The sequence below is a fragment of the Andrena cerasifolii genome, chromosome 1, assembly GCF_050908995.1.
Source record: "Andrena cerasifolii isolate SP2316 chromosome 1, iyAndCera1_principal, whole genome shotgun sequence".
In the NCBI taxonomy this organism is placed as follows: domain Eukaryota; kingdom Metazoa; phylum Arthropoda; class Insecta; order Hymenoptera; family Andrenidae; genus Andrena; species Andrena cerasifolii.
In genome coordinates this window covers 34,048,217-34,070,555 of record NC_135118.1, presented here as the reverse complement: position 1 = coordinate 34,070,555, position 22,339 = coordinate 34,048,217, and the positions used below count along the sequence as shown (strand labels likewise).

Sequence of the window (22,339 nt, the reverse complement as noted above, 5' to 3'; positions counted from 1 at the left end):
GTCGGTGCAACAATACATCTTTCGTTTGCTTGGTAATTTTGCAAACATTGGGTATTGTGCTGCGCTCCACGTCACTCGATACGTATGTATATATTTTCGATGGAACTTTCCTTGCAAAATGGAATGGCACGTGCTCGACTAACTTACACGGGGGACAAACGCAGGTGGCCGATAAATCAAATTCTTCCACGTGGCAGGTTTCAATGCTGTATTTGATGATAGTGTTTTGTTCCAGTAGTTGCTCAAGTTCTTTCCCTAAATCAGCGTTTCCCAATTGCTGTTCCGAAAAATATTCTCTTGTAGTAATATTTAAATATTAATAGAATGTGTAAATTATTGAGCGGGAAGCGTACAGGCAATATTCGTCGGCGCATCGCTGTAGATATATAAAATAAACTGCCGAGGTTGAGGGCTCCATCAAATTTTAATAATTTTAGTGAGTTTGGAATAGTTCCGTGGCAAATTTGAATTGGGAAACGCTGCCCTAGATCGCACTGGTGGCAAGCAACGTGACTCTTTATAATTCTCCTAAAGTTCTCGCAAAGTTACTCCTAAATACAAAAATACCAGAAACCTGTTAGAAAAACTACTTAATACTTTATTATACCTACCTATATATAAATCATAAATAGTTAGTGCAGCCAGTATGGCAAATATACGGATGTAATCGATTGTTTGCATGGAGTATTAAACAACTACGTTACACTATGTATAGAAATATTTGGAAAATACGAGATTAATTGCACACGACGCGCAATAAAATTGTAGTCTCCAAATGTTTTATCGCCATGGCGAGTAACATTCATACATCGTGCTAATGTTTTTCTACTTAGTTCTAATTATGACCCGCTCGCTTTGCGTGCAATCCTTATTACTTGCCTGTACGTTGCATTAACAACGATTGCCAATCGTATTATAAGCTGAGATTCAGGAATATGTAAGCACACTCTTAAATATACGAATATGTTAAAAATACTGATTACAGAGGCTTGGGAATAAGTTGTCGGATATACATATAGATGACTTAATTCAGATGTACGCAGCAGTAAACGAAAGAAAACTTAAAGATGTATCGGACGTAGAATATTAGACAAAAGTATATGAAATTTGAAATACTCGAACGACAGTTGGAATTTTATTTTTACTCCTAGAAAGGTATGTTTTACTTTACAAATGCTTTTCAAGCATTATTTGCTAAACTTTTGGCAGTGAAAATGCCCTGAATTCACAATTGTCTCAAGTTATAATTTATTTCTTGAAAACGATGTAGAGAAAACAATTGAAACTCGGCAGATACACTCCGTTTAAAAATTAAGGGAAATTATAGTATTCGAATAGTACCGATACACTCAACTGTAGATATGTGTATAGCCAACATAGTAAAGTCCGAATTTCGGCATTAACATCAGTGTACGCTGACGTGCACAAATATCGCGTTAACGGGAATTAAAAAGTATCAACATTAATAATTTTAAAGTAGAAACAACATTGTATTCATCATTCGACGACAGAATTGCCAAGAGTATTATTCACTCATAATATGTTCAAAAGATTTAGGAGATCCCTTCGCGCAATCGGACCGAAATTTCAATAGTTTGATATACAATGGCTCCAAATCTTGAATGATTTGATCGAGTAAACAGTCATGCATCTGGAACTGCTCGTTGCCGATATCTAGTTGTAATCCCGCCTTACCCGAAGGTAGCCAGACAGCGCCGTTAATGGGCTGATTATTAGGTGTGGGATTACTGCATACATAAAAAAAACCATATGAACTTACAGATTCAGATATAAGTAAAGCTATTATAAAGAAACGTTGAATTATGCTTCATCGACTAACTAGATGCTAACTCACCCGTACTTGGCAAAGTTCGTCCACAAGGAGACGAGCTTTTTCCGATATTGGTTGTACGGCGTATCTGGATCAATAGGAGAGAGCAGCCCAGCATAAAATAGCAAACCAAGGTCGTCATTGTGGGATGTGCCTAAAACATTCGACACAAGGGTGTTATTGTATCCCCACAAAATTACCTTTTTAAAAAAAAGGTACAAAAAACAGCGCCAAGTATACGCGCGCAAAGAACGGTAAATTAATAATCCCATCAAAAAGAATCCCATTTAAAAACATTGTGGTAAATTAATATATTCACAAAACTAATGATATACAAAAATGGCGCCAATTATAACAACGGCTATTTGTAACTTTTGGGTTCGAAATCTTTAAACAAAACTTGCATCCTATTTCTATATCTATAAAACTGCATAAAAATAATTCTCGAAAAATCCATATTTTGCAAGTTATCCTCACCACCAACTCTTAAAATTAAAACCTTAATTTTAAGAGTTGGTGGTGAGGATAACTTGCAAAATATGGATATTTCGAGAATTATTTTTACGCAGTTTTGTAGATATAAAGCAAGATATAAACTTTTGCTTAAACTTCGTTTCGATATCTTTCACGTTCTCGAGATATTCCACGGAAAGGAAAATTCTGCATTTCTTCAAGGGGTGATTTCACTCCCAACACAAAATAGGGTTGCGTTACAGATAAACTACTCTACTTGCATACCAAGTTTAATAATTTTCTGAATTTCTGGGTTCCCGAACGTCCCTTGTAAGAATTCTTTTTAGAAAATTTCCTGCGCTTCACCGAAAATAGATAACCCGCAATACACCCACCTTTATTACGATGCTTCTTTAAAGAATTTAATGAGTTTATTAACAAAGCTTAATAATCAGATTATCAGATTAATAAGCAATAAGATGGCTCTGCACCAAAACTGAATATACAACCCGCATAACTAATAGGTGTAATATGACCTGTTTTCTTTATAACAAAAAATGTGTGACAAAGCAACGTCACGTCACCGCACTGCCTCGCGACTTAAGGGTGATCGCCGGATCCAGACTTGAATGCCTATACGCTGAGCAGGCTGAGCGCGCACGAATGACGCACGCGGAGGGGTCGAAAGTGTCATGTGTCGTTCGCCACCAACTTCTGTGCTTAGCTTACAAGGGAAGATCTCGAACCCGAAAATTCAAAAAATTCTGAAACTTTGTGAATATGTAGGGGATGTCATCCTGATTACAACGCAATTTTTGTTTGCTGCCAAAATTTACTCGAAGGGGGTGCAATTAACCCCTGAAAATTCGGTTATTTTCGATTTTGTGTTATAAGTCGCAAACTGTGAGAGGTAGAAAACAAGTTACAAGACAAAAGTTACTTCTTTTAATTAAAACTACCATTTGGTAAAAAAAAATTATTTTGCAGTTCACGAGTTATAACATAAAATCGGAAAATATCCGAATTTTCAGGGGTCAAATATACCCCCTTAGAGCGAATTTGGGTAGCAAACAAAAATTTTCAACATATTCACAAAGTTTCAGAATTTTTTGAATTTCCGGGTTCGGGATCTTCCCTTGTTAGCCGACTCCACAGTCGTAAAGATGGCATCGAAGGTATTGAAAATCAAGCGCGTGTTTATACTCGACAGATAAGGGATCCGTGTTTAATTTGAAGAAAGATCGACGCAGGCGGAACCACGCGCTGTCAGCGGACTACCCCTTTTCTTCCTGCGTCCCTCCACGAAGCGTATTGCCGTTCCCCGCGAGTGATCTCGTGTGATTTTTTAATATAACAGCGAGTCGGTCAGGTTGTATGAATTGAGAACAATACAGGGTGTAGTGAAGACAAGAAAGACAAATTATAGATTAAAATAGAGCTTTAAAGTCTATCAAATGGTAAAGGCATTATATTGTTAAAAATGTAATTTTTTATTTTTCATTAACTGTTTATGACAATATTAGTAAGGGGTATATGTAGTCATTCGCATAGATCCATCCTTCGTGATTAAAAAAAAAGGACGCAAGTTCATGCGTTCAATAATTTAGGTCATTAAAATTCATTTCCGAAGGCGGGTTTCGCAAAAATCACCGAAAGCAGGGAACTTCGAAGATTTGTATTTTTTAAACAATTTCGAAACTAGACAAATGAGTACTTAGCCCTCTCTAATTTCATATGGACTACAATTTATTTCAATATCATGAAAATCCGGGACATCGAGGACTTGAGAAAAGTATCTCATCTGCTGCTATCATCCACGCTGACAAGCGCAATGCAATCCAAACTTTCTTTGATGTGTGGAAGAAAACTGACAACGGTCGGCACCACGAATGACACGTCGACACTAGCATATGCGTTCACGCTCACCCTTTCTGACGTAGAAGCATGCGGCCCTGGCTACCGTTACACCCGTCCACATCAGAATATTCGTGCGCGTTCAGCCTTGCTCAACGTATACCCGGTGCGCGCCACGGCCGCGGGGCGCTCCTCAAGTCTTAACATAAAATTTGCCAAATTGCAACTTTACATCGAAATATCTCAGCTCATAAGACACGTAGGAACAAAACGAAGACACTTTTCTCATGTAAATCAAATCCAAGCTATCCATTAAGACCATTATAAAATTAATCGGATCAACCATTATGGAGATTCGATAATCGAAGGATTTTTCCAAAAAAGTATCTGGCGTAATATAGGCACGGTCACCTCCCGCTGCGCATAGTAGGTAGGTACTTGGCGCGAGACACTACCGTGTGTCTTGATTAGTACATGTAAAAGAAGAACATCTGAAGCGTACGTTTACTACGTACAAGGGATAACACTGCACTTCCCAGAATGCAAATCAATTACCGTTTATTCGTGGATTAAGCAGCTTGTGGAAACTTCGCTCCGTAGAATACGACAGTCGATAATAGTAGACGGGTATATCGCCATTGTGTTTAGCCAAATACTTTTGCGTGACATCGATAGGGTGAGTGAAGAAATAGATTGTCGTTACCTGAAGACCACACCAGAAATCAGCAGTTACTTCTGATCATGCATAAACACACCAGAATCGTGGCAATATTTACCTGTATTAGGGTGGAAATGATACCCCTCGCAACTCTGTTGGCTACACTGATGAAATTCTTGGTCAGGCCTCTTATGTTGATCTGGTTTAGAATGTCGTATACTACTTGCCTTATTAACTCCATCGCTGCAAGTATCGACATGTTACATACAGAAAATGGGAGGTAAGGACCACTTAGAGGACAAATCGAACTTGTTTCAGCAGTGCTACATATATGTATATGGAATCGTGCTATATCTGTGGCACTACTGCATACCTGTCGTGGCCAAAATTGCTTCATCCTTATTGTAACCTAACATGATAGGTACATGGCTGAAGTTCCCAGACTGGAATTTCGACAATGGACAACCATCGAAGAAAACTTTTTCCGGTGAAGGGTCGGAAGGAATGGCGTCTGTGGTTGCAGTAAATGGTACCTTAATTGGAAGCTGTTGCATGAAAATTCCGTCATATTATACAGCCTGTCGACCTGAAATGACGCCTGGACCGTACCTATAGAGTAGGTACTGCAAACCCGTGAAACGTCACGGAGAATCTATATTATTTGCATACTTATGTATATACTATACCGGTAATAACAAATTGCTCATGTAAAATCCAACGCGCGCAATCTTCACGGCATCAGCTAGCTTCAAAGAATCCAGTAATTGTTCTGGTGTGTGAGCTTTAATACCCACACGTTCGCCGAGCTCATAAGCTACTTGGAGACTCTGCGCTGGTGTGTTGTACCCCCAGGTACATAGGGGACTGCCACTTTGCGCAATGGCTTGGTGAAACAGGCCTGTGGAACAAGATCAATCGGATTCTACATGCGGCCGAGTAAGTTATAGTATACATACAGGGAAATGCTGCGAATTATTTGATTTGGATTAGAGAGGACTAATTGTAAGTATTATACTCTTGAATTCGTACCTTGCGATTTCGGGGATAGTAAATGGTACATTGTGGAAACGCTACCAGCACTTTGACCAAACAGGGTCACTCGATTCGGATCACCCCCGAAATTGGCGATGTTCTTCTGCACCCACTGCAGAGCCAAGTTCTGATCCTTCAGAGCTTGATTACCCCGTGCGCCGTCGAGTCCCATTCCCAAAAATCCTGGCAGAATATTAAACCGTCGTAGGCGCTCCCTACATGTTTTCATGGAATTAGAGACATCAATTGATTACCAAAAGTTCCAAGACGGTAGTTCATAGCGACGAGAATCACATCGTCCTCCACAAAGAAGTCTGGTCCGTATAGTTGATGCCATACTGTCCCCCATATAAATGCACCGCCATAGATCCAAACCATCACCGGTTTCAGCGTAGTAATGTTCCTGAAGTCCGTCTGCCAAATATCAGACAAATTCGAAATTAATGGACGATTTAAGATGTAGTGTAATTATTGAGTACAGTAGTATAGTGCAGCAGAGGCGTGACATACTACACCGGTGTACACGTTCAAATATAGACAATCTTCCTGTCCTATTGTACGAATGAACACATGCTGTATGCACGCGGGGGGTTCGTCAGTTGCGTTCAGCACTCCTGTCCATGGGTCGGCTTCGATGGGGTCCTGCAGTTTTCAGGTAGAAAGCCGTGTAAAGTTTTCTCGTTATTATTGTTAATATTTTAAATTATGAAATTTCATTCTTGAGGTGTTCTTCTTTAAGCTGGTGAAATTAAGTTCTGTGATGACACCGACGAGGAAAAACAAAATGGGACTTACCCTAAATCGAAGGTCGCCAACAGGTGGTTTCGCGAACGGTATAGCCATAAATGCAGAATAGGGTATGGAACGCAAACCAGTCTCCAGCGTTCTACCTCGAACGCGACCCTTGTCAGTATCCACGGTTTGGGTGAATTTCTGGCAGAGTATCGGCGGGAGGAGGACACTGGAGACCAAGAAGAGCGCGGGCTTCATACTCGCTATTTCTGCGTGACAGTCGCTAATCCAACACATGTAGTGCAGTTGATAATCTGGTTTATATACCTACGTTCAGATCGGGAGTACATCATTGTTCCCGTTTGTCTTACATTAGCATTATTGTACGGACCCCAGGGTGATTCAGTTTTTTGCTAACATGCTTAACAGCGTGGAAATGTGCATAATATTACTGAGAAATGTATCACATAAAACTGCATTGGTTTGATACGTGGCTCGTCACTAGACTGCGCAACTTTATGCAAATACATATATAGGGTGTTTATAAATATGTGGGACAATTTTTCAGGATGGGTTCTACTCATCAAGATAATAAGACGAGTTGGTATATGAAAATGTCGATAGGTATATTGTTTAAAGGCGCGAAGGAAAGAATGTGAATGAAAATATACCTGCCGGTTGCCCTTTAAAGGCATCCACGATGAGATTTTACACGAAACTTTTCTGTCATGATACAAAAATCTCAGCGACAACAAAATGGAAATAATGAAAATAAAAGAATAATAATAATGGAGATTAAAGTTTCATCTCAGATACAATATTTTTGGCCAGTTCGAGCCATTTGGGAATCCCCAGCTTCATGATGTTTACCATAGCCACGCGGAAGGGGAGCTCGAAAGCCTATGATAACGACGAGTGTCGCGCCACGGATACGGAAAACTATAAGAGTGTAAGTAGTAGCGTGCGGTGCAGGTTCGTACCCATAGGCTGAAATAACTTGCCCTCTTGAATGAATCCGAGTCATTCGAGTCTATCGTACGGGTACGAGGCTGCACCGCACACTACTACAGTTTTCCGTATCCGTGGCCCGCCTACGTTATCATTGGCTTTCGAGCTCCCCTTCTGCGTGGCTCTGGTAAACATCATAGAGCACGGGCTCCCAAATGGCTCGAACTGGCCTTCGCTGCCTTAATCAGACGTTTCGGGCCGGTATTTTACGGAATATAAAAATACTTATAACTGCAAAACTAAGCATTATCGGACATATGCGTATTCCAAATTTTCTCATTATCTTGATGAGTAGAACCGGCGCGACCCTTAAATATTGTCCCACATATTTATAAGCATCATATATACGAGCAGGTATTTTTATAGGAAAGGAGGAAGAATACAGTGGGACTTTGATAGAAATGTGTGTCGTCATTAGAGTTTTTCAAAAGCATATTTTTTATTTTGCATGTTTTGCATACCGCATATGTTTTGCATATGTTGCATACTTCTAATTTCTAGCACACACACAGCTTGTCTACAAATGCGCTCGAGTATAGTAGTGGCCACGGTGTATGCTATATATGTATATGACGAGGTCGTAATTCGCGTAATGTAACATAGTTCATAATTGTTTGAGTTTAATTCTGTAGCCAAGTAGGTACCTCCCAGCACGATGGTCAACGCTGTAGTGGCGTTTATACCTAGCGCCCCCAGAATCTCAAACCAATCAACTTGGCATTTAAACCGGTACATAGAATCACCCAAAACACGCTTTCCGTAGACCGTTCCCCTTATAACGCATCAGCATGACCCCCAGGCGCAAAAAACTATACTTCGGAGCTCGCATACTGGACTAGAATTCAAAGACAATTTTGTCAAAAACCAAGCACGGTATCGAAAAATTTTATTCTACATTTACAACATAGTTTTTCGTGTAAGATCACTCCGTAAAGCTTCAGACCCTTGTTGCTGAACATCTGGGATATTCTTCTAGTTAATTCTTTAAATAGTGTATTATATGCTACCTTTTCACACGTTTTACTATTTGGATAGAGAAAAGGAAGACGCGGGACTCGACTGTCGATACCACCACCATAGTAGATATTAATCACCACTCGGGCATTTACATCAATGTGCGCTAACTTCCATAAATATCACATTAACTGGCACTTACTCTAATTAGATATTACACCATCAATAACTATAAAGTCAAATAGCATTGTACTTATTCATCATTCGTTCACAGAATTGCCACAAGTATTATCCACTCGTAATGTATTGAAGAAGGTTCGAAGTTCCCTTCCCACAATTGGATTGGAATTTCAGTAGCGTAATATATACCGGCTCGAAATCTTCAGCAACTTTATTGAGTAAACGATCATGCATCTGAAACTGCTCGTTGCCGATATCGAGTTGTAACCCCGCCTTACCCGAAGGTAGCCAGACAGCGCCGTTAATGGGCTGATTATTAGGTGTGGGATTACTGCATACATAAAAAAAATCATATGAACTTACAGATTCAGATATAAGTAAAGCTATTATAAAGAAACGTTGAATTATGCTTCATCGACTAACTAGATGCTAACTCACCCGTACTTGGCAAAGTTCGTCCACAAGGAGACGAGCTTTTTCCGATATTGGTTGTACGGTGTGTCCGGGTCAATGGGAGAAAGCAGCCCAATATAAAATAGCAAACCAATGTCGTCAATGTGAGCTGTGCCTAAAACATTCGCATACAAGGGTGTTATTGAATTAGATGTAAAAGAAGAACATCTGGAGTGTACGTTATTATGCACAAGGAATAACACTGCACTTCCCAGAGTGCAAATCAATTACCGTTAATCTGGGGATTATACAGTTTGTGCAAACTTCGCTCCGTAGAATACGACAGTCGATAATAGTAGACGGGTATATCGCCATTGTGTTTAGCCAAATACTTTTGCGTGACATCGATAGGGTGACTGAAGAAATAGATTGTCGTTACCTGAAAACCACACCAGAAATCATTACTTCCTTCTGATGATGCACGAACTCACCAGAATCCTGCTAATATTTACCTTTATCAGTGTGGAAATGACACCTGTCACACCTCTGTTAACTATATTTAGCAGGTCCTTGCTCACGCCTATGATGTCGAGCGTACTAGATATCTGGCTTAGAACGTTAAATACTACTTGCCTTAGTAACTCCAACACTGCAAGTATCAACGTGGAAGAAACAGAAGATAGAAGGTGAGGGAAACATCGAGAGCACAAATCGACCTTTTCTTAGCAGGCATCAATTGATACACCGCTTTCTAGCCATAGATATGAACGCAAGCGTTGATTATTTGCGCAATAAAAGCAAAACAAGGAATACTTTGGCGAGCAGAGTATGGTAATTGAAAGAAACTTCTATGCTTTAGTGGCTGCAACGTGCAAGCATTGTGGACAATGAGAATGTATATCCCACGTTTTTGACTACTGAACATATTTTATAGAATCGCGTTATATCTATGGCACTAAACTGCTGCATACCTATTATGAATAAAATCCCTTCGTCCTTATTGTAGCCTAACATGGTAGGCACATGGTTGAAGTTCCCAGACTGGAATTTCGATAAGGGACAACCATCGAAGAAAACTTTTTCCGGTGAAGGGTCGGAAGGAATGGCGTCTGTGGTTGCAGTAAAGGGTACCCTAATTGGAAGCTGTTGCATGAAAATTCCATCATATTATACAGCCTGTCGACCTGAAGTGACGCCTGGACCGTACCTATAGAGTAGGTACTGCAAACCCGTGAAACGTCACGGAGAATCTATATTATTTGCATTCTTATGTATATACTATACCGGTAATAACAAACTGGTCATGTAAAATCCAACGCGCGCTATCTTCCCGGCATCAGCTACCTTCAAAGAATCCAGTAATTGTTGTGGTGTGTGAGCTTTAATACCCACACGTTCGCCAAGCTCATAAGCTACTTGGAGAGACTGCGCTGGTGTGTTATACCCCCAAGTACATAGGGGACTGCCACTTTGCGCAATGGCTTGGTGAAACAGGCCTGTGGAATAAGAATAAATTGGACTGCAACACATCTATTGGAAAGTGCTTCGAATTATTTGATTTATATTAGAAAAGACTAACGAGGGAACGTCCCTAGGTGGACGTGACAGATTTTAATGCATCTTTGTACGCAGAATATACATATACAGATATGGTTATGGGCTTACAGAAATATAGGACGCTTGCAAATGATTAAAGTTAAATATCTAAAAAAATATCTAAAAATAAGCATATTATACATATATTCTACATCGGTTCCACCGGGGGGAGGTCCCTCCTAAGTACTGTACTCCTGAATTCTTACTTGTCGATTTCGGGGATAGTAAATGGTATAATGTGCTAACGCTACCAGCACTTTCACCAAATATAGTCACTCGATTCCGATCACCCCCAAATTTGCCGATGTTTCTCTGCACCCACTGCAAAGCCAACTGCTGATCCTTTAGAGCTTGATTACCCCGTCCTTCGTCAACTCCCACTCCTAGAGACCCTAAAAGAAAGTAAAACCATCGTAGGTGGTGCCTCCACGATTCTGCCGAACTGGAGGAATCGATGGGTTACCAAACGGTCCAAGACGGTAGTTGACGGCGACGAGAATCACACCTTCCTCTAGAAAGAAGTCAGGTCCATATATTTCGCGCCATATCATCCCCACTATAAATGCACCGCCGTAGAACCAAACCATTACCGGCATCTCCGTGGTAATGATCGTGAAGTCCGTCTACCAAATATTAGACGAATAAAATTATCGTTTTTTTCGCACATCGAACATCAATTTCGAAGTTAATGGATGATTTAAGGATGGAGCGTTACTTACCACCTTGGTGTACACATTCAAATATAGACAATCTTCCTGGCCTATTGTACGTATGGCTACATGCTGTATGCACGCGGGGGCTTCGTCAGTTGCGTTCAACACTCCGGTCCATGGGTCGGCTTCGATGGGGTCCTGCAGTTTTCAGGTAGAAAGCCGCGTAAAGTTTGCTCGTTATTATTGTTAATATTTTAAAGTAATCAATTTAATTGTTGAGTGAATTCATTCGTGATCATATCGACGAGACAAGACAAACTGGGACTTACCCTAAATCGAAGGTCGCCGACAGGTGGTTTCGCGAACGGTATACCCATGAATGCAGAATAGGGCATGGAATGCAAACCAGTCTGCAACCTTCTACCTCGAACGCGACCCGTGTCAGTATACACTGTTTGGGTGAATCTCTGGCAGAGTATCGGCGGTAGGAGGACACTGGAGACCAAGAAGAGCGCGTGCTTCATACTCGCTCCTTCTGCGTGAAAGTCGCTAATCCGACACATGTAGTGGAGTTCATAGTCTGTTTTATATACGTTCGGATCGAGAGTACATCATTGTTCCCGTTTGCCTTACATTAGCATTATTGTATTGGCCTCAGGGTGATTCAGTTTTTTACCAACACGCGTAATAGTGTGTGAATGTGCATAATATTACTGAGAAATGTATGGCATAAAGTTGCATTGGTTTGATACGTGGCTCGTCACTAGACTGCGCAACATTGATGCAAATATATAGATTCACAGAGAAGGAGTGAACAAGTAGGACGACTTTGATAGATATATGTTTCATCATTACAGGGCTTTGAAAACACATTTTTTACTTTGCATGCGTTGCATATCGTATATGTTTTGAATATGTTGCATATTTCCAGCAGATACAGGGCATGCTTACGAATTAGCTTGAGTATAGTAGCGGCCACGATATACAGGGGATTCGAATATTTGTGGGCACTCTTGAGGAGGGTGATTCTACGGACCAAAATAACACGAAAACCAAAAATAGCGAAATTATTAAAAAAAAAATAATTTTTAAAAATTAAAACTGACTTGAAAATAATAAAAATGCACTAAAAAGTAAAAAAAATTTCTTCATTTTTCATTTTCGTACTTGTTTTTGCCCGTAGATTCATTCACTGAAAGAATGCCCATCTGTGCTCGAATACCCTGCATTCAACAAGGTCTTGGGGTAATTCGATGTATGAACGATGCACAGCACGTAATACAACTCAATTTGTTAACATTAAAACAATAAACAGTAAACAGTAGAAGGCGTGCGCGTTACAAGTCCGAGAGTCGGTTCGTGACTAAGTAGCCGCACCGCGAGTTTTCGCCGATTAAAATAGGAAAGTGATGATAGAGTTAGAGATACCGAAGAAGGAAGATAGCGACAGCCCGGAAACGAAGATGAGAACAGAGATACAGAGAAAAACATTGAGAGAGCGAAGTGAAAGGCCTGAAAGAAAACTGTCCTCCGGCTCGCAAGGGCCTGGTCGCCAAATGATGCGGACGATGCGGACGATGATCAGGCCTGTAGCCCTTCATACCAGATAGAAAAAAAAAACGGCAAAAAGCGGTAAAGACCTGTGAGGAAGAAGAAAAGTGAAAGTTGGAAATACCTCCGGAAGCAGGAAAAAAGAAATACCACGCGGTGAAGCACGCGATAAAATGCGCGAAAGGCGTATTTATCGTAAGAAATATCTACTTGTTCCTGGAACAGTAGTAGGGTAAGTCCGGTATAGTTCGATCATCGGCAGAGTACGGCCAGTATTGATATTTTAAGCCTGACGGAAGAGAGGGCACTGTGCATCATTGATACAAAAGAAATGAATACGCTTGTTGTTAATCTAGCATTGACCATTGTCACAAATCCATATTTAAACGATAAGATACACTTAAGACTTTATGCGAGTCTGAAAGTTTTTAGATCAAGTTACAGTGCTGGTGATATATGAAAGACAGGTAAGTTTATTTACACTATTCCGATATTGGGGGATATAATATGCATAAAACTACAGTGTCGCCTCAACAATAGGTACGTATGTATTTGTTTTTAATTTATTTTGACAAGGTGGTCCGACCACATTAATGCGGGACAGTCCGATCACATTAGTTAAATATACAGTGTGTCTGAAAAAGTGTAACTATTTCGAAAAATATGAATGGTACGAAAAATTGTTTCGGACAAAAGTTATAGGATGTCAAGGGGGATATAGCATGCTCGTATTTTTATTTCTTATTCTTGTAACTGACATCGAAATGTTTTCTAAGCACTACCTACATGTGTCTTTTTTACTGTAAATCCATCTTCAGATTCTTTTTTATTATATATCATATAATTTAAATATGGGTTTGTGACAATATGCAAGATCAACAACAAGCGCATCCATTTCTTTTGTATGAATGACACACAGTGCCCTCTCTTCCGTCAGTCTTAAAATATCAACACTGGCCGGACTCTCCCGGTGGTCGAACTATACCGAACTTACCCTACATATATACTTTTACACACTTCGCCTCCTCCAAGAAAAGCATCTGGACCCGCCTCTGAAACGGGGGCACGATCGTAGGTAGAGAGATAAAAATACATTTGTAATAATAGTTGAATTTGTTTCTCGTAAACGAAAGACAGTTATTCCTTCGTACATTCTAAGGTAGTCCAGGGTATCATCCACTCCATATAAAAGAAAAGCTGCGTGAAACACTCGGACCACGTATAGTCAGTATTCAGGATTTGAGTGAATTTCTTGGTGTGATTATCGTAAAAAATATCATACCTGAAAACACTTCCGTAGTCTAAGCTAAGTACTTGGCATTGGAACAGTAGTATGTACATGTGTGAATTGTGACTTGTTTAATTCGACCGCTAACTTATCGAATGTTTAATACAAGTTTTAGGCCGGTATTCGTAGTTGCAAATGCTTAAGCATGCGGCATCCTCTACTAACCTATTTAGTAGCTAGTAAAGGATACCGAATGCATAAGCAATTGCTTAGAAATAAGTAGCGACTATGAATACCGGCCTTAGTTTACTGACTTCGCTAAGTGCGGGTACTCTGCTTAGAATACCCAGCCAAGCATGAAACAACGAGGTACTTAGCACAACCTCGTTCCGATGTGGAGAGATGGTCATACACCAACCACGCATATGTGTGGACAGGACTATAATGCCTAGAATGGTCGTCAGGTAAAGAAGATGATACTGTTCTATCTGTTTAGAAGTAAATATGAATTCGGGAGAATACCACGACGGAAAAATTGGATGGACACATGTAAATTTGATTGTGAGTACAGATAGGTCGCAAATTGACTTCTATATCTGCATTTTATCTTTAGCCACGGTAAAACTTTTGGGACCGGATTATGCACTCCTTGAAACTAAACAACATTTGCCTGAAACGTTATTCGATACCTATGGCCACAAACAGAGGAGTTATTTAAATGGCTTATTTTCAGTTATTTCACAAGGTGTAGTTTAATACATTTCAAATAAGCGTCCTGAAATGAATAAATGGAACGAGCTGTAAACTATATCCCCATAAAAAATTTAAACAAAAGTAAAAAATTACGCCAAGTACGTGGAATCGAATAAATCACAAAAAATAGAAGATAATAATAATTACAAAATAAAAAAAAAGATGTAAAGGTGCTTTCCCGCAGCGTGCAAAGGCGATACTGTGTAACACAATAAAAGACAAAAAAAGATGGCCGGGCCTGGAAGTCAAATACTTATGCGCGCCGTGCACCGAACGAGCAAAATATCACAGGTGAGAACGCGTCGCGCATTCCGTAGACTGTTCCCCTTAGTGATCCTCTAGGTAGTGATAGGAAAATGTGTTCCGCGTTTTCTATTGGTCGATTCAATTGGGGTGTAAACCGGCAGTAGAGAGAGAGCAAGAAACTGTAAAAAAGAGAGAGACAGAAATACTGATAGAAAGAGATAGATAAACGTTTAGGTTGTTATTTCCGGTTTTGCTCCAAAATGGCTGCGGTTATACCGATCACTCCCTAGAGGATCACTAGTTCCCCTTATCTTAGCGTGCCCTCAGGCGACAAAAACTGTACCACAGACGAGGTATAGAATAGACCCATCACCTTATGGGACTTCGTGTCGCCAGCCAATCTGTGTTACCGACCCATAATTTCAGGACTGAATTTAGCGACCTCTGTTTATGAACAGCGTCCAACTCAGCAACTACTCTGAAATGTGTTGAAATGCTGAAAGGTGTTGCGTACTTGTATACGTGTGACTTGTTTAGAGAGAGAGTTTGACATAAGAGGGTAGGCTTTGGCTCGGTTGGTCAACGACTCACGCGGATTTCTCTCCGAAAATCCATTTTGCGTACCCTTGCGAACCCTTTCACGTATCGTGCGCCGAAAAAAGTATTAAAAATTCACGCTGTTACTGATATTCCCACAAGTTTCTAATGCACTGTTTAATCATTCCAGTGAAGTAATAATAATTGGATTCCATTTGCCCCTAATATTAGTTTACCGCCAACACTGAAATTTACATTGCATAGTGCATATTATCTCGTGATTTCTCAATTTCATCGAATACTGGACCATGTGGGAGGCCTTTTAATTTAACAGGATTCCATTCAGATATACCCGTTACTTAGAAGACTTTTTCAGAAACTGAAGGATGTTTAAAAACAGAAAATGATTTGCGATTGTAGAGTCAGTGCCTGTGCCTGTCAAAAAGTGTTTCATAGAGTACCGTGCCTCTACGAATTCCCATAAGGTGATAGGTCTATCGTTTTAGCCTATACTTCGCCGATGTTAGTAACTAAGTTCAACTAAAACGTATTTATACATTATAAATAATACTACGTGATATGTATAAGCATTAACATTAATGTATCGAACGATTAAACATCGAGAATAAAAGAGAATTCAGTCGGCGCAGAAAATCATTTGCAAATCCAAGGCCAAATGTTACAAATTGCTTGATATCTCGAGTTCTATCGATTATAGTTAATAATAATTTATACTGGGCGGTTAGTGTAAATGTTGTTAACATTATTTGTCACAGCAATAGCCACTGGAATGGATATTTTAGCCGAAAATCCATTTTTGCCGAAGAATTCGCTGGATTTCGCAATTGTAACTAACCGTCGACCTTGTTTTCATCGGGGGACATCATTCCTCGAAGTCTACATAAAGAGCTCACAGATCTTCATGTACTCAGTCGTCGTCGGTCCTCCGGGCTTGAAGGACCTCCGGGAACCCTGGAGCTGCCGAGCCACCTGGATCCACTGGACTTCCTGGGGACCTGGTTCTTCCTCCCCCTCCCCCTGGAGCTGCCGAGCCACCTGGATCCACTGGACTTCCTGGGGACCTGGTTCTTCCTCCCCCTCCCCCCGGAGCTGCCGAACTTGCTGGGGACCTGGTCAGGATTTCGCCCCTCTGGCCTGGGTTCGTTTATTCGCTTGGTGCTGATGAAATTTTGGGGTTCGGTAAGTCATTTAAAATTTTATTGTTTTGCGAATGTCAAATCGTTTTCCATCATCTGTCCTATTTCCATGCATACTTTCGAGAATTTTGCGCGAGTCGTTCTATTTTGTGTATTTCTTCGATGGTTTTCTCTGATTCATTTCATCTCGTCGATGTCTTCGATGGTTTTCCCTGATTCATTTCATGTCTTCGATGGTTTTTCCTGATTTATTTCATCTCGTCGATGTCTTCGATGGTTTTCTCTGATTCATTTCATCTCGTCGATGTCTTCGATGGTTTTCCCTGATTCATTTCATCTCGTCTATGTCTTCGATGGTTTTTTGTGACTTCTGTCACTCTTTCCTTCAAGTACTTATCTCTGCGGTGGTTTTGCATGCTCGTGCGTGCTCTGCTGTTGGTCGAAATTATCTCGATCGTCTCCAACTCAATAAGCTTTTCCTTAATTTCTTTCCAGGCCGACCACACCGTTCCTAACATATAGTAGTTGATTGTTTCAGCTTTTCAGGTTCACCGTTACTCGAGGAATGGAGTTAATAACACGATATATTTAAAAAGAAACTAGTGAAATGTGATAGTGAAAAGTGATCGTGCAAAGTGACAGTGAAAGAAGACATCTAAGGAAGCCTAGGCTAATTTATTATAGTATGAAGTATTTAAGGTCCCATGTAAAATTGCCAAGCAGTCACTAAATCGTTAACTTTGTTGTTCGTTTATTGGCTCCTCATCTGTGATGAGGAGGTTACCGCTGCTTCCGTTTGCGGAAGCAAGTGACTGAGCATGGAATCGGTATGGGTGGATCGGTTTCATCCCTTGGTGTTCTTGTCCAAAGGGAAAAGTTTCGGGCGTAGGGGGTGCACCTTTTGGTACACTGCCTGCGTAAGTCACCCGGTTCGATTACCCAATCTCCGTGTTGGACGGCTTGAGTCAGGTCAAGTGTTTGCTCCTGACGAGTCGCATCGGAGCAACAGGAATCGTCTGGGAGGCGCCGAGCGCTTTTCCCTTTCGACTTGGACAGCAGGGTGGTAGGAACTGCGCCGTCCAATACTTGTTTCATGCTTACCCTTCGCCTTTCCTTCTTTCCTGAATTTCTTTTAATCGAGTGATTGCTTGGCAATTCCCTAGATTCTATATCTAAACCGAAGGGATCGATGGAACTTTGATTCCATCCATCTCTTTGGTTTAGTAGGCTTCATGTACAGGGAGATCGATGGAACTTTGATTCCATCTATCTCTCTACGGGTCTCCAAGCGCAGCAACCTCCTCGCGGTGAGACCTGGTAATCGGTGAGAACCGAGCCGATGGCTGCGATTGTCAAATATTCTAGTCGTATATAAGAATTTCTTTAACTTGCAATACTATGGTAGAATGTAAGAATAAAATATGTAACTTAAAATGTTGTTCGATTGTTCCTACCGAACCCCAGAACACGAAAATAGTGTTAAGATGGAAGAATAAGTGCAAGTTGGAATATTTCAGGGAGATACTGGAACTGTTTTTGACAATTTTTAAAGTCCTCTCTGCTTCAGCATTTTATTGAAATATACAAAGTTACAATTCCTTTGCGAGGTATTCCACGTTACATCATGAAAGCATGTCTTCCACAAATAATGTTGTTGTTTATATAAATTTGTTTTGCGTTAAATAAACCGGAATAGGACAGCAAGGTTAAAAGACGAATGTGATATCGTTTTATTTTCTTCCTCCGTTCTTTTCCGTTGAACGAAATATGTTCATAAGACGATTTTTAAATTGTTACTTTAACAGAAACATTTGTAAATCGCGGGCATTGACTCTCAAAACATAAACTAGTTTTACTCGTGCTTAATTCTATAGTTCCTACCACGCATAGCGTTACAATCTGTTTTGAGACTTCACCGGTAACGTTGCATGCGACACTAAAATGGCAAAGGGGTCCTAGGACCCCCTAAACCGGCGACACAAAAATACATTGCTTGATAGGTCTATTCTATACCTCGTCTGTGACTGTACGTACTTCGATGCTCATGTACTCGACTAGAATATCAAACAATTTTATTCTGTATTTTCAACGTAGTTTTTCGTGTAAAATCACCCTTTGTAGTTTCAGACTCCTAGTGCCAAACACCCTGTACATATATACCTCAAGTTCATTGTTTAAATACTGTATTTTCATTATACATACATGCTATATTTATCCATTTTTACTGCTTGGATGAAGAAAAGAAAAAGAAAAAGAAAAAGAAAACGCGGTACTCAAGTGTAGACACTACCACCATTTTTTATATTAATCACCATTTGAGCATTTACATGCATGTGCACCACCTTCTACAAATATCGCGTTAACAGCAATTCAGGAATATCAACGTGAATAACTTTAAAGATCAAGCTTCATTGTGTTCTTCATTCATAATATGTTGAAATGGCTCGAAGATCCATTCGGGCAATTGGATCGCAATTTCAGTAGCGTGATATACAACGGCTCCAAGCCTTGAGCAATTGGATTGAGTAAACGGTCATGCATCTGGAATTGCTCGTTGCCGATATCTAGTTGCAACCCCGCCTCGCCCGAAGGTAGCCAGACAGCGCCGTTAATGGGCTGATTATTAGGTGTGGGATTACTGCATACATAAAGAAAACCATATAACTTACAGATTCAGATATAAGTAAAGCTATTATAAAGAAACGTTGAATTATGCTTCATCGACTAACTAGATGCTAACTCACCCGTACTTGGCAAAGTTCGTCCACAAGGAGACGAGCTTTTTCCGATATTGGTTGTACGGTGTGTCCGGGTCAATGGGAGAAAGCAGCCCAATATAAAATAGCAAACCAATGTCGTCAACGTGAGCTGTGCCTAAAACATTCGACACAAGGGTGTTATTGAATTAGATGTAAAAGAAGAACATCTGGAGTGTACGTTATTATGCACAAGGGATACCACTGCACTTCCCAGAGTGCAAATCAATTACCGTTAATCTGGGGATTATACACTTTGTGCAAACTTCGCTCCGTAGAATACGACAGTCGATAATAGTAGACGGGTATATCAGCATTGTGTTTGACCAAATACTTTTGCGTGATATCGATAGGTTCACTGAAGTAATGGACTGTCATTATCTGATGACCACACCAGAAATCAGTATTACCTTTTGATCATGCATAAACTTACAATTAGCTGAATCGTGGCAATATTTACCTGTATTAGGGTGGAAATGATACCCCTCGCAACTCCGTTGACTACGTTAATGACGCCCTTACTCAGGCCTGTGAAGTCCAGCATAGAGAGCTGTTGTAGAATATCGAACACTACTTGCCTAACTAACTCCAACACTGCAGGTATAAGCATGGAAGAAACAGAAAATAAGAGGTGAGGAGCAGAACAAATTCGAGAGAGCAAATCAACTGTTTTCCGCAGTGACCAATTCAAATTCCGCATCCGAGCCATAAACATGAACTCGACCGTTGATTAATTGGAAAAGGGATACTTTGGTGAAGACAGTACGGTAGCTCAAAGGAACTACTATGTGTTCCCCTTTTCTCCGACAGTCTCTATATATATGGGACGGAAGTAGGCTCACCGCTGCATACCTATTACAAAGAAAATCCCTTCGTCTTCATTGAAGCCTAACATGATAGGTAAATGGCTGAAGTTCCCAGACTCAAATTTCGATATGGGGCAATCATCCAAGAAAACTTGCTCCGGCGAAGAGTCAGAAGAAATAGTGTCTATGGTTGGAGTAAATGGTACCCTAATTGGAAGCTGTTGCAAGAATATTCCCATTATACAGCCTGACTTCGAGTTACTCCTTGAGATTCTAAATTATTTGCCTATACTATACCGGTAACTCGAAATTGGTCATGAGAAATGCTACGTGCGCCATATCCGCGGCATCAGCTTGCTTCAAAGAATCCAGTAATTGTTCTTTTGTCTGAGCTCTAATGCCCATACGTTTGCCAACCTCATAAGCTATTTGGACGGACTGCGCTGGTGTGTGGTACCCCCAGGTACATAATGGACTGCCACTTTGCCCAATGGCTTGCTGAAACAGGCCTGTGGAACAAGATGCGTTGCAAATTATTTGATTCGGATTAGAAAAAACTAACTGCTGTGGGTAGGTAGGTAGTCTTGAATTCTTACCATCCGATTTCGGGGATAGTAAATGGTACAATGTGGAAACGCTACCAGCACTTTGACCAAACAGGGTCACTCGATTCGGATCACCCCCGAAATTGGCGATGTTCTTCTGCACCCACTGCAGAGCCAAGTTCTGATCCTTCAGAGCTTGATTACCCCGTGCTTCGTCCATCCCCAGTGCCAAAAATCCTAGAAAAATATTACACCGTGGTACACAGGTGTTTTCTTAACGTTTTCATCGGACGATTCAATTGGAGAAATCAATCGAATACCTAGAGGTCCAAGACGGTAATTCATGGCGACGATTATCACATCTTCCTCCAGAAAGAAGTCAGGTCCGTATATTTCGTGCCATATTAGACCCAATATATATACACCACCGTATATCCAAACCATCACCGGTTTCCGCGTTTTAATGTTCCTGAAGTCCGTCTGCCAAATATTAGAATATTTCCAAATTAATGGATGATTACATTGAATACAGTAGTACCCATGTACAACAGTGGCGTTACATATTACATACCACACCGGTATACACGTTCAAATATAGGCAATCCTCCTGCCCTATTGTACGAATGATCACGTGTTGTATGCACGCGGGGGGTTCGTCAGTTGCATTCAGCACTCCTGTCCATGGGTCGGATTCGATAGGGTCCTGCATTTTTTAGGTAGAAAGCCGTGTAAAGTTTGCTCGTTATTATTGTTAATATTTTAAAGTAAGCAATTTAATTCTTGAGTTAATTCATTCGTGATCATATCGACGAGGCAAGACAAACTGGGACTTACCCTAAATCGAAGGTCGCCGACAGGTGGTTTCGCGAACGGTATACCCATGAATGCAGAATAGGGCATGGAATGCCAAGCTGTCTCCAATACTCTACCTCGAACGCGACCCTTGTCGGTATCCACGATTTGGGTGAAATTCTGGCAGCGTACTAGCGGCACGAGGACACTTGTGACCAACAAGAGAGCGGACTTCATTCTTGCTCCTCCTTCGTGAAAGTCGTTAATCCAATACATGTAGTGGAGTTCCTAAGTCTGGTTTATATGCGTTCAGATCGAGAGTACCACATTGTTGCCGTTTGCCTTACAATAGCGTCATTGTATTCTCCTCTGTGTGACTAACTTTTTTACTAACGTGCGTAATAGTGTGCGAATGTGTGTATAGGTAATTACTGGCAATGAAAAATGTATCGTATAAAGTAGAAGTGATTTTGTACGTAGATTATACAAACAGACCGTACTAGTGGGACCCTGCTTGATATATATTTCGACATTAGTGGGTATTGAAATTTGTTTTGTTATTTTCCATGTTCTGCTTATGTTGCGTGTTTATAGCACACACCAAACTTTCTGAGGAATTAGCCC

General features: G+C 40.6%; 2 protein-coding genes across 3 annotated transcripts; both read right to left on the bottom strand.

The window, feature by feature from the left end:
* Nucleotides 1-1,423: 1,423 nt before the first annotated feature.
* On the bottom strand, nucleotides 1,424-22,084 carry LOC143377836 (juvenile hormone esterase-like). Of its 2 annotated transcripts, XM_076829617.1 has the most exons (11): nucleotides 21,758-22,084; nucleotides 21,495-21,626; nucleotides 21,244-21,403; nucleotides 20,975-21,160; nucleotides 20,676-20,887; nucleotides 20,425-20,596; nucleotides 20,033-20,166; nucleotides 19,806-19,953; nucleotides 19,561-19,690; nucleotides 19,259-19,454; nucleotides 1,424-1,551 (listed from the first exon to the last, which is right to left on the bottom strand). In XM_076829617.1, the coding sequence occupies exons 1-11, from the start codon at nucleotides 21,989-21,991 to the stop codon at nucleotides 1,534-1,536; spliced, it is 1,722 nt and encodes a 573-aa protein (XP_076685732.1). In that variant the 5' UTR covers nucleotides 21,992-22,084; the 3' UTR covers nucleotides 1,424-1,533. The 2 variants fall into 2 exon arrangements, with proteins under 2 accessions (XP_076685732.1, XP_076685723.1); XM_076829608.1 differs by lacking the exon at nucleotides 1,424-1,551 and having other exon boundaries at nucleotides 18,374-19,454; nucleotides 21,758-22,083.
* Nucleotides 1,559-12,394, bottom strand: LOC143371011 (uncharacterized; the record flags this gene model as incomplete). Its single annotated transcript, XM_076815870.1, has 21 exons — nucleotides 11,938-12,394; nucleotides 11,674-11,879; nucleotides 11,411-11,542; nucleotides 11,155-11,314; nucleotides 10,898-11,083; nucleotides 10,380-10,591; nucleotides 10,067-10,238; nucleotides 9,608-9,744; nucleotides 9,387-9,534; nucleotides 9,141-9,270; nucleotides 8,814-9,033; nucleotides 6,624-6,887; nucleotides 6,339-6,470; nucleotides 6,083-6,242; nucleotides 5,826-6,011; nucleotides 5,483-5,694; nucleotides 5,170-5,341; nucleotides 4,915-5,039; nucleotides 4,694-4,841; nucleotides 1,856-1,985; nucleotides 1,559-1,748 (listed from the first exon to the last, which is right to left on the bottom strand). Coding segments are annotated over exons 1-21 (3,444 nt in total), but the record flags the coding sequence as incomplete, so codon positions are not given.
* Nucleotides 22,085-22,339: the final 255 nt, after the last annotated feature.